The 12701-nt window shown below is 41.6% G+C and overlaps 1 protein-coding gene across 9 annotated transcripts in view; it reads left to right on the top strand.

The window, feature by feature from the left end:
- Positions 1-12701, top strand: part of LOC137194605 (partitioning defective 3 homolog) — a 252364-nt gene that overhangs the window by 144003 nt on the left and 95660 nt on the right. For all 9 annotated transcript variants that reach the window (XM_067606669.1, XM_067606668.1, XM_067606664.1 and 6 more), the window contains 2 exons: positions 9230-9418; positions 10157-10327. In XM_067606669.1, coding sequence (XP_067462770.1) covers positions 9230-9418; positions 10157-10327 — 360 coding nt within the window. The remainder of the gene's footprint in view (positions 1-9229; positions 9419-10156; positions 10328-12701) is intronic.

Below are 12701 nucleotides of genomic sequence, written 5' to 3'. Positions count from 1 at the left end.
CTGATAGTTCCATAATGGACCCATAACGTGAACATTCGGCTCCATTGTTTACGCCATTAGTCACACAGGCTTATGGAAAATTACTGCTACGCTATATTGAAAAGCCATCAGCGGCAGCAGCAGTAATAATGCAGCAACACTGTGCCAAGATGCTATCTATCACACGCGTGCATGTTTCCTCTCCTCTCTCTCTCGACACAAAGCTGTTATGAAACGGCAATCTGTTAGCACGTTGTAGTGTAATGATGTAGATTTTCTTGATAGTATGATACAGCAATCAGCATAGCAGAACATGTGTCGGCCGTTCATGACACAGCATAAATATCATATAGAGATTTGCAGTGCGTTATCTCGACGTTACGTTATGAAATGTCTTTTAATAGCTCAGTAGGTCTGGCGGTATTGTGTAGAATCATATGGTCAACTTGTCACAACTGTTTTGAATGCAGCTAACACATCATATGACACATCATAACCACTGCATTAATAACACAACATAACACAGCCAGTGCCAGATTTATTATTTACCTACATTTGCAAAATACAATATTGTCAGTGCATGACACATCATGTTTATTGTCTTCGTACTGTGCAATATTTTGTCACTGCATAAGACATAGAGAGGCATATTATTCACATAATTATTAGATAATTAGCTATTTACGAAGCACAGAAGCACAGTTCATATTAAAACATGTTAAAAGATACAATCAGCGGCATTGACTGTAGAGTTGTAGTCATCCTTCACGTATCATCAAGGTTAAGAGGATGTATTTCAACAGTTTTTCCCATGAAAACAAGTCAATTCACAGAGCGGTTCGCTTCTGTGGTTAAAGGAATGACAGTCCATGAAAGCAGCTGCTGTGTGTTTTTTTTTGTAGGAACGACAAACTGTTGATTCCTTGACCTTCATGGATGATGAATACCTATAGCGTTATTAATGGTTTGCTGTCGGTTTAATGCATGTAGTAATGATTACATCACATCTATAAATCAAATCAGTAAAAGCGTCAAGCGCCGCATTGAATGAAGAGCCTCCTTATCTACACAGTAAAGGTTTGAGTGTGTGTACGTGTTCTTTAACACATCTTTCATTGAATTCAGCTCGTAGAGTCAGACAGAAGTATGACTTTGGGTCAAAGTACTATACTTAAGTGCCATTTTGACGTAATGTCTTGTACATTGAGTATTTTTTTCATCTTACTATTCTCTCCTTTCACCTTTCAGAGGGAAATATGTTCTTTTTCTCCACTACGTTCACCTGATAGTCATAGTTACTTTATCCACCAGTGTCCAAACTACTTCAAATTAGCTTCATGTTGACCAGCTACAGCAAATTTTTACTCTTAAGTGCGTTTTACTGATAACATTTATGAACTTTTTCTAGATTTGGATTGTGGATTGATGTCTTTTGCTTGTAACGGAGTATTTTTACTTAATTATAGTGTCACTTTTACTCGAGTAAAGGATCTGAATAATTCCTCTTCCGTTGCTTTTGGTGCATACTAGCTAGATAACAGTGAATGATTACTGGAGTTACATAACTTTGTGTCATTATTAGCACAGTAGGATAGCTGCAGTGATCGATGGTTGCAGCTCTGTGGCAGGAGGCTTGATGCTGTTTTCTGGTGTTCTGTACCGGCCCACCGGTGACACGTACGAGTCAATCAGAGAGGGCCGTTCTACCACAGAACAGGCTCTCTGGTTTAATTAAAGTGATGTTTCAAGCTGCCACCTGGCCCGTATACAGACACACAAACACACACACACACACACACACACACACACACACACACTACAGCCACCCATACAGCACACACTCCACAAACACTCACAGTATACATAGACCGCACTGAGGTTTATACACATCACCAACTCAAAAACACACGAGCCAAATGGCGCATTTCACACACACACACACACACACACACACACAGAAACACCTCAGATGCATGAACACGGCTGCACATTCACACATAAGTATACTCACACACTAGTGCACACACACACACACACGTGGAGTGACTGGGAGCAGCTGGTGGTGTAATTGCTTGGAGTTGGATGAGGTTATAAATGGTTTCTAGTGGGCTGTGGAGCCCTAAAGAGCGAGCCACATAGAGTTTGACTGTCCGAGTGGGAGAGAGAGAGAGAGAGAGAGTGAGAGCTAGAAAGGGGGGCAGCTGATTAGTTTTGGACAGCGAGTGAGAAGTGGGACTGTATGTGTGTGTGTGTGTGTGTATCAATCGATTCTTCTCTTATATGCTATAGTTGTCATGTGTCAGTGGTGTGTGTGTGTGCAGCACAGCTACAATATATGATGATGACGACATTGGTGGTGGGTATGCATGCTGCTTTGTGTGCTTGTACTGACACACATCCACCTATAGACACATATACACCAGCCTTCTCTCTCTCTCTTTCTCTCTCTCTGTCTTTCTGTCACTTGCCCACTCTGTTACACACATACATACACACCTGCCATCTTCTCCTCCTCCTCCTCCTCCTCCTCCTCCTCCTCCTCCTCCATGCTGTGCCAGTCTCAGCGCCGTCGATCGCACAGGTATTTGATATTCATGGTCTTTCAGCATGGAGCTACAGAGAGACGTGTCAGAAAGAGAGAGAAGAGGAAAGAAGAAGGGGAGGGGAGGACAAGTGAGGGTAAGCGAAGGGGTAAAAAATAGACCTGAGTTGTGAAAGCATCAAGATTTCCCCGTCATTTGAACGCAGGATCATAGGCCAAACGGTGAAAAGCAGCTCCCAGTATGTGAGCAGGTGTGTCCACATACTTTTGACCATACGTATAGATGAAGAGGGGTGAGACAGAGGAACGAAGAGGTAGAGATATAGAGGGAACAGGTGAGAATGGGAGTTAAATGTAGTGATAGAAAGCAAGGGAGGAGTAGGGAGAGAGAGTATGAATAAAAAGAGATAGATTGTGGTACAGTAGACAGCCAACAATGCTCTCCACGCCCGACTTCCCTCGACCAATTACACCCTTCACTGCCTCCTTCTCACCTCCCTCCCTCTCTTTCTCTCTTTCTCCCTGCTATCTTCCCCTCCCTCCTTCCCACACTCTCTCTCTCTCTCTCTCCTCCTTTTAAAGAAAAAAAAAAAAAAAAATCCCCCCTCAAGATGCCGTCAAATCGACAGGTCCGCTCGGCCAAAGTTGAGCTCGCTGTCGACCCGCTAATCGTGTCAGGCGCCGCGGTGGAGAGAAGTTTGTATGTGGGGGGAATAAGAAGAAAGTGGAAATGAGTTTGACTTCTCCTAATGCTTAAGATTGACTCGCTCCGTAGAATACAAAGAAAAGGAAGTCCAGAGGCTCTGAGGGTGAGCAACATGCATTAGATGTACGATGCAGGGGAGGTTCAGGGGGTAGGAGGAAGATGAGAGGAAAGGGAGGGAGCGAGAAAACAAAAAGGAGAGGGACGCTGAGAGGAAACAGGTGATGAAATGTGTGTGATGTGTTCGTACTAAATGGCTAAATCTGAAAACAGTGTGGAGTCTGTGCATCCACGCTAGTGATGTCAGGCCTCTTAAAGAGTAAAGAGTCCAGCTTTAAAAGCAAAAAAACAATAGAACAAGAGTTAAATCTCTTCTTATTTGTTTTCTTTCAGCCATAAAACAGCAGAACTGTGCATCATAAGAGCGCCCCAGTAGCCGAATGCTTACTGCGAATGCCACATATCTGCAACGTGCCTGGTTCAAGTCTGGCGAGGGACCTTCGTTGCATGTCAAATCCATCTCTTTCCTCTTGTTTCCTGTCGGCCTCTTTGCCAATAACTGTCCAGTAAAGGCAAAAAGCGCCAAAAAACCCTCAGAAAACTGCATTATAGGCAACTTCTCGTGAGGTGTGGGGCGATATCTTTCTATGTCAGTTGTCAGACAACTTAAAAAGCAGAAAATGGTGATTTGTCGTGTGCTGAGATGTCAATCAAATCTATTTTATAACCGCAGGAGAGAGTTAGAGGCAACAGAAAGTTGGACTCTGAACCTAACTGCTGCACAGCAACCGGCCATGTTTGAACAGGCTCATGCCGTAGTTTTCCAAAAGCTCTTTTTCCCCCTCATCCACAGGCAAGGATACCTTTTCAGATTTATCCACTCTAGAGACTGTCGGCCATTCAAATTTAGCCAGCTTTGTGTGGGATATGACCTTAGAAAGAAATGTGAAGGAGAAAGCGAAAAGGAAGAAGGAGATGGAGGTAGGAATATAGAGAGATGATGGAAGCTGGAGAAAGAAAATGAGGGTGAGAGAGGGGAGACCGACACAGAAAAAAAAGATGAAATGAGCATAAGGGAGATGGATTTTGAAAAAAAAAAAAAAAAAAAAGCAAAAGAAAGAGCGGTAGAGAGAGATGGGTGAAAAAGGTAGGAGGTAGAGAAAGAAGAAGATGGAGAGAGGGAGGGCGAGAGATACAGACGTACAGTGAGAGAGGTGGCAGTGTCTGTCTCCTTTTGTGTTCCACATGGATTCATCCCTTTCTGTCGGCCTTTCATTCACACTCCCTCGCTCGCTCACACCGTCATTGTCATGCTCGCGCTCTCTCATTCTTTTCACCCTTTTCTTTTCAGCTCCCTCGCCTTTTCACCCTTGCGCCATTTGTCTCTGTCCCTGCTCTCGTGCCCATCACTCTTCTCACTCCTCTCACCTTCGCTCCTCTACTCTGCTTACTTTGTGCTTTCTTTCCTTCTCTGTGTGCCTGTGCTTTTATTTATTTTAACCCTCCCGCTTTCCCTCCTCCCTGCCTCCACTTTCATCAGTCAGGTCCTTTATTTATCTCTGAAAATGTCAGATAAGGTATGTTTAATGGTGGAGCTGAAAATCAAATTTGGATTTATTACATTTTTTTTTTTTTTTACCAATATCTTCTCTTAGCATTGAAATTGTGGTTCTGTAAATTAATCTCCATGGCTGTATTGATTATCTACATGGTATTTACTGCTTTTTTTAAATCAAACATAATCACAAACCTATTTTTATGTGTTATATCATGATGTAGTTGCTTTAGTTTGTTAGCTAGCTAGTCTTTTAGCTAATTTACCAAATGTAGCCCACATTTACTAATTGTGTCCATTCATGATAACAGCAAAAGGTTGTACCACTATTACACACTATGGCAATAATGATAAATTTATGGTAAACGATTGTTATGACCAAATTTTGATATCCTCTACTGCTAATGATACAGTTGTCAGCTATACACATTAGCTGCCTCAGCTAACGTTAGCGTCACATACTGACGAGACTAGTTAATTCACAGCTCTGTGAAGTGGACGTCCCAATTCAGAACTTTTAAGATAACACACTTAAAACAATAATGTAATGTGCTTAGATGTTTAACTGCTCACTATCTGCCAACTGTCTGTCATGCTAGTAAACTACTGAGCTATCTAGCTCCTAACTACTTGTCTGGAAATTACATGATGTAAATACTTAAACTCACCAGTTTCTTGGGCTTATTGAAAAGCAAAACTTAAAGGTGCAGTGTGTTGAATTTAGCGGCATCTAGCAGAACAGACTTGGCAGAAATGGAATACAATATTCATAAGTATGTTTTAATTACTGTATAATCACCTGAAAATAATAATTGTAGTATTTTCGTTAGCTTAGAATGAGCCCTTTATGTCTACATAGGGAGCAGGTCCTCTTCCATAAAGCCCGCCATCTTGCACCGCCATGTTTCTACAGTAGCCCAGAACGTACAAACCAAACGCTGCCTCTAGAGAAGGCCTCTCATGTTTTTTGTGAGTTTCCTGGTCACTGTAGGTTCTCCTACATGCGTGGAAGGGGAGGGATAAATAGTTGGTTGCAATCTGCAACCTCACTGCTAGATGCTACTAAATCCACTGGTCCTTTAATAACTTTTAAATCGTCAAAAAGAGTAAAGTTTCAGCAAACATTTGTCAGCTCTGCACTTTAGCTTCTTCAGCATAAGCTGCAAAGACTGACAAGATGAGCTTTTTCACAGTGGGCATCCAATACTGTGACATAATGTGCTTAAAGGTTTAACTGGAAGAGTCTGACTTCTGTTTACTGTCCGCTAACTACAGTATCTATGTAATAATTACATGACCAACCAGATTTAATGCTCTTTCAGTCTTTTTTAACAGCATGATGACTCACTAACTTTTCAAACATCAAACTGCTATATGTTGGTGTTTCTTGGCTGAGCATAAATAGTATAGACTCTGGCATGAAGAGAGGATATTAACAAGACACCAGTTTCACTTGTAGTTTGGCCAACTCACTGAATTAATGTTAATTAGCTACAGCTGTGACAGTTGTCATGAAATAAAACTTGTTGCAACAGTGATAACGTAAAAACAAAAACATTTGTCTGGAAGTGCATTACATCAATTAATAGATGTTATTTTTAACCTTGAAATCATCTTATCTGCTTTATTGATCACAATTATATTTTTGAGTTGTAATAATTTCCTGTTGTGTATTTTTTTTTTTATTCTGACCATTTTCAATTTAAGAGGATTAAGTCGTTGTTAGTCACTTTTTAATTAGTGTTTAATTTAATTCTGGGCAGAATGAATTTGACTTGAGGCAACAAAATAATTAAATTCCTGTTGTCTTATGTTATCATTCCTCAGCACTTCCCATAAGTTGTCTAATATCAAATTGGATGTTTTCTGCTTTGTTCATTCATTTTTTTTTTGTCTCATATTTCCAGGTAGCATTAATTTGTCTTTCTGAAACATGCAGACACCCTGACAGTGCTCATCATGCTTGCTCTCCCTTTATCTTCCCTCCTTCCTTCCTTCCTTTCTTCTCTTCCCTCCCTCTTCCTCTTCCTCTATACATCCTTGTTTTGCCCTCCTCCTCTCCTGTCTCTGCCTCCACCTCTTCCCTCCCCCCACCCCCCATTTTGCCTCTCCCTCCATCCCTCTTTCTCCCTCCTCCGTTCCACCCAGAGCAATTCCATCTCTCTCCCAGCAAACAAAGGGAGCTAATGACATGCTGACACCGAGCCCGATGATTGAATTCATTAGGCGTGCACAATAATTGCCAGGCGCGAGCGTGCACGCACCCATCTATTCAGAGGACAGCTGTCAAATAACAACCAAGAGAGAATAGCTTTTTATTGTTGAGCTGGAAGAGAGAGAGAGAGAGAGAGGGAGAATGAATATAGAGAAAGAGTGAGAGTAGCACCTGTTGTGGAGGGGAAGAGAGAGAAAGAGAGAGCACTCAGCATGTCAATTAGGCTGCTGTGTTCATGCAGGGTTACTGTGAAGTTTACTGGCTGTTTGACGCACTTGGCATCACGATCCAGGTGCATGGCGTGTTGAATTTTTCTCTTCGGTTAGTTTGTGTGCATCTGTCTGAAACCTTTTAAAGAACTCTGACTTATTCTAGACTTATAAAGACAAAGATTAAAGGTTTAGGCTTAATATTAAAACTATGACTGTCAGGGATAAGATTAGGCTTGTAGAAGTGAGGGGTGTTACTTGGCTGACTTGGGATTTAATTCAATCATAATAAATTTTGTCTTATTTAGAGTTTGTGCTTTATTCAAGCAATTGATACAGTACTTAATTGGGCGGCTGTGGCTCAGGAGGTAGAGCAGGTCGTCCACTGTTCAGAAGATTGGCGTTTCGATCCCCCATTCGCATGTTGAAGCGTCAATGGGCAAGATACTGAACCCCAAATTACTCCTAAAGGCTGTGCCATCAGTGCAAGTATGCGTGTGTGTGTGATTGAGTATTAGAACTCCTGATGAGCAGGTTGGCACCTCGCATGGCAGCCTCTCTCATCAGTGTATGAACGTGTGTGGATGAGTGAATGTTGGCATGTAGCGTAAAGCGCTTCGAGTGGTCGGAAGACTAGAAAGGTCCTGTATAAATGCAGACCATGTACTGGTTCAAAATCAGGCAGTAGTCCAAAAAAAAAAAAAAATTCTGATTGTGATGGATATTGGATGGAAACGGCTATGTGAATATGAGATATGAAAGGCTTTAAAAGATATTAATACTCTATTTCAATGGGTGCTTTTTCTGTAGATGAATAAATAAACAATTTTGCGTGAGTAACAGTAAGCAGTATGCACGCAATAATACCATGTAACCAACGCAAATGTGCTAGCAGATGTACAAACATGGATTGATGCCAACAACTTGGTATTGCAGGTGTGGAAACACTTACATGTATGTATGTTGTGTACCTGCAGCTGCTTCACAGTAACACGATTTGTTTTGGTTCATGCGTTGCTTTTGTTAGATATCCCCTCGTGGCTGGAAAGCTTTAAGTGTGAAGCAGCTGCAGGTTCACTACACACACACACAACAGTTTTTTGAGCCAAAAATGTTATTTCACTTTGTAAATTGATATTGTAACCTGCTCAGAATTAGGTTAACATAATATTACTACACAATCATGTGAACCTTAATACACGGCTTGTGTTACTGTGTTTCTTATTGCTGGAACTGGTTGCAAACTGGACTGTTATTCTTCCCACATGGGAGACGAGGCCCACGAATTCAGAAGTATTGATGAAGACTAGGTTCAGGCTACACATCGGGAACAAACAACACAAACTGGAGGAGCTACATGTGTATCTGACTACATCATCCTTCCTTCCTTTGACTGCCAGCATGGATTCAGTCATTCTCTTTTCTACCAGCATGGAAAACCAAAGCCAACAACCTGATTCTGATAAAACCCTGTTCTAATATGAGACTCACACTTCCTAAAAGTTGTAAAGACCAACCTACATGCTTTAGTATAGATGAACCAGAGCCTTATGCTTTGAATATAGAAGATAAGTCCGTGCCTGCTTATACTAAGTACCCGATTTAACATATACGAGCTCGAGTCTGTTCAACACTTATATATCTGATGTAGCTAATGAGCTCACTCTCTGATTTGCCTCCTTGCTAACTGCCCTGCTGCAATTCATATGCAAGTACTTTTCATTAACCTCAAGTGCCCAAATGAATGTCCTCTCAACTTTTTGGCCCTTGGCTCACCCGCAGGAACACGGTGCAAGCATGGCAGTGCTGAAGGCCTTCTGTGTCACTGCTCAAGGCTGGAATAAACGCATGAATGTTTGTTGCTTTGTGTAATTACATATGCATCATGGTACATGAGCATTTAAATGCATTTAAATGTAAACCGTGTCGTTGCTCTGTAGATATTTATGTATGCTCTGTTGTTGTTGTTGTTGTTGTTGCTGTCTAGGATTGAACTCAGTTTCTGTCTTTGTTTCTCCTCTTACAGAAGACAGAAGAGGATGAGTTGGTCCTGACTCCAGACGGGACCAGGGAGTTTCTGACCTTCGAGATCCCCCTCAGCGACTCGGGTTCAGCAGGTTTAGGTGTCAGCGTTAAAGGCAACCGCTCCAAGGAGAACCACGCTGACCTGGGCATCTTTGTCAAATCTATCATAAACGGAGGGGCAGCCTGCAAGGTTTTTTAAAAGTTTTTTAACTTTTAACTACCAGAACCAGATTTATGTCTTTGGCAACATTTCGACAGACCTAATCCTTATCTCTCTTCCTACCTTGATAAGCCGAACTTCCTCTATAAACACTTAAAACATTGACCTGCACACACACACACACACTTCCAGAGCTTAACATTTGGTCTTAAAAAGGTCATAAAGGCATTAAACTTTACTCTCAGGCTGCATCAAGCCAAGTTTTTTTTTTTTTTTTTTTTATCTCATAGTCACTCATTCAATTCTCTCAACATGCTTCTGGCAGAGGAAGTGTGATAAAAACACATTTCTGTATCTTGGCAACTATCAAGAAAAGCTTAATTTGTGATAAAAATCTATGAACATAAAGTGCCCTATTTTCTGTTGCAGTCTGTAGTGCCACAGTCAATTTCAGCTTGATTGTTTTTTCACACAAACAAGCTTGTGTTGACAACACATGATAATGGACTTAAAAGCACACTTCTTAAAGATTAGATCACGTCTAGAAACAGGATACACTCTGAGAGTGAGACTGTTCGCCTTGTGATTAGATAAAGGTTATTGTTAAGTGGGAGATGCTTCTCTTTTTTTTTTTTTTAACCACATAGCTCGTCCTGTTTGGCAGTCAGAACATTTCTACTATTTAGTATTTGCTTTTTTGTTTTTAATATTTTTAACACCAAAAAGACACTTTTTTTTTTTTACATGTAATTTCTCATCCACCAACAGGACGGACGGCTACGAGTGAACGACCAGTTGATTGCCGTCAACGGGGAGTCTCTATTGGGCAAAACCAACCAGGACGCCATGGAGACGCTACGCAAGTCGATGTCAACGGAAGGCAACAAGCGCGGGATGATCCAACTCATCGTGGCCAGACGAGTAGCCAAAAGAAATGAGGTAAGGAAAGAAATACAGCTGTGAGTGGCCGTGCATGTCTGAATTTATAGTCCAGACACCACATCATCAGTTATCTAATGTTACAGTGAGTAAACTGCTTAGTCAAATTATTGTCTTAAGTAGAATAAGGTCAGTACGGAATTATCGCAGCACGTGTAAACATAATGATTACTCTTCTTATTTACTCTGGCTGAGAACAGATGACATTTTGCAGCAGCAGCCTGCTTCACACTCAAGTTTCACAAGTTCACACCTCAGAGCTAAACATTACAGCTGCGATGCCGGACTGTTGACTGTTGACCTCTGAGCGATTCCAGTGGAAAAAACAAGGGAGGGGAAACACGCTACACAAGGACATGTCAACAGTAGTTATTGAGTAAAGTGAGCTTGTTTTCATTCATGGTAACTCTTGAACAGCTGGTTTGTGTCTGTTACCACTGCTGCCTCAAAAATCTAATTTAACGTCACAATTTTAGCATAAAATATACAATACAAGTTCCAGGTTTGGTTGGGAATTGTCCTGTTTCAGTTTATAAGTTTACTTGAGACATAAATGTGACATCATCCTATCTGCTCACTGTCTAAACATTATAAATGTGACATATTTGATTTAATAATGTTACTCATATCCGGGATTTTGGTTATTTGTGACCTCACTAACTTTAAAGTGGTTGTAATTATAGTTTTCCTGTGTGTGTCATGCAAAAAGTGAACTCATCTGACGTTACTGTCATAAATGAAGACACTTGTGTGGACATCGAGTCATTAGGAATCACTTGAATAAAACCCTGTCTTTGATAACACAACCCAAAGCAAACCACTGGGAAATACCCTCATGAGCAGAACGCTTTCATAAAATAAAAGTAAGTAGTCAGGTCATAGTAGTTCACCAGCCCCTCCCATGCACACTCACCTCCCTTGAGGCAGCTATAGAGGGGAAAAAAAAAACATGGCTACGAACTGAGCTACACGACTTTTTTTCCTTCCTTCAATGTCATGTTTTTACATTCTCGGTACACCTTGGCCTGTCGCCTGCTTGAAAGCCGAGGCTGAGGCTGTGTGCACCGCTGCTGTGCGACTGTGTATGGGCGTGCATGTCCGTGTGCACGTCAACGCCTCTGGCACTGCTTGGCTTCCCTGCTCTCCTTTTCCAACCTGGTGTGTCAAAGTTTTGATTTCCCCTCGGTCCGTCTGGTAATTGAAAGCAGAGGCTAAGCCTGAAGGTGTGTTTTGTGTTGTGTGTGTGTGCGCGTGTGTGTGCGTGCATGTGTGTGTGTGTACATGTGTACATCACTGTGTCTGCTTCTGAACGCGTATATGTGTGTATTTTGTGCTTTTGTACTACCTGTTTATGTATGTATGCATTTATTTTCAAGGATCTGTATGTGTGTTCGTTCGCAAACAGATGCCCTCCGTGTGTGTGTGTGTGTGTGTGTATTGCGGACATGTCAAGGCAGTGAGACTTCACAGAGAGCGTGGTGGATGAATAAAACTCGAGCATTGGGAGTCTCGTCAATCTCTGCTTCACATGCAGAGCCAGAGGCATGGCCTGAGGCTGTCCAAGTGTCTGGCTATTTATAAGAAATAGTGTCCAAAACACTCAAAGAGGAGGAAAACAACAATTTAATACTCACAGAGATGGCTCAGAGCTGATTTAGAACATCCATATCGAGTCACTATAGATCGTTAATACCTCATAACCAGCTGTCCATCAAATATTAGTTAAAATCAAATAATACCTAATCACTATAGGATGAAAGCTGCAGCACATTTTGAAATTTACTGACATATGGGATCAAATAATCCTTTTATTTACTTTCCTGCCCAAGTCTCCATCCCCTCGACAGCCAATCTCAAATCAATCTCAAATGTTTGCCGTTGCATAAATCACAAGCCCAACCGCTCCCGTTCCTTCCTCCATCCCCATAGAAACACCACAGAAACCAGGAGCAGCTGACTTCCTCATCACTGTTGGCACCCGATGGGATCGAGACCTTCCCAGAGCTCAATTATCAGCCTGAATATGCAATGAGCTGCGGTGTGATTTGTTGATGCGCTCTCAGTATGGCGAATCCCCTCGGCTATTACCGAGGCGTTTCACCTCGGCCCCTCGGCCGGCCAATTCATTTACTGTCTCATTTAAAGTCAAGAGCAGCTGCATGCCAACAGTCAAAGCACCATATGGCGACCCCAGAAATTAGTTTGTATCCGTGGTAGACTCGATGCATCCGTGTGGAGTTTCTATTAGCTGTTATTAAAGCCATTTCATATGTCCAGTAAAAGCTCTTATTTCTTTTTCACCTGTAGTCAAAAACTGTTAGATATGAAAGAATTAAAATAAAATATGTTTGTCAGAAGTTATTGTTCAACATTT

Source organism: Thunnus thynnus, chromosome 12 (assembly GCF_963924715.1).
Source record: "Thunnus thynnus chromosome 12, fThuThy2.1, whole genome shotgun sequence".
NCBI lineage: Eukaryota > Metazoa > Chordata > Actinopteri > Scombriformes > Scombridae > Thunnus > Thunnus thynnus.
The sequence above is the reverse complement of the archived record's forward strand: the minus strand, read 5'-3'. Positions and strand labels throughout refer to the sequence as shown.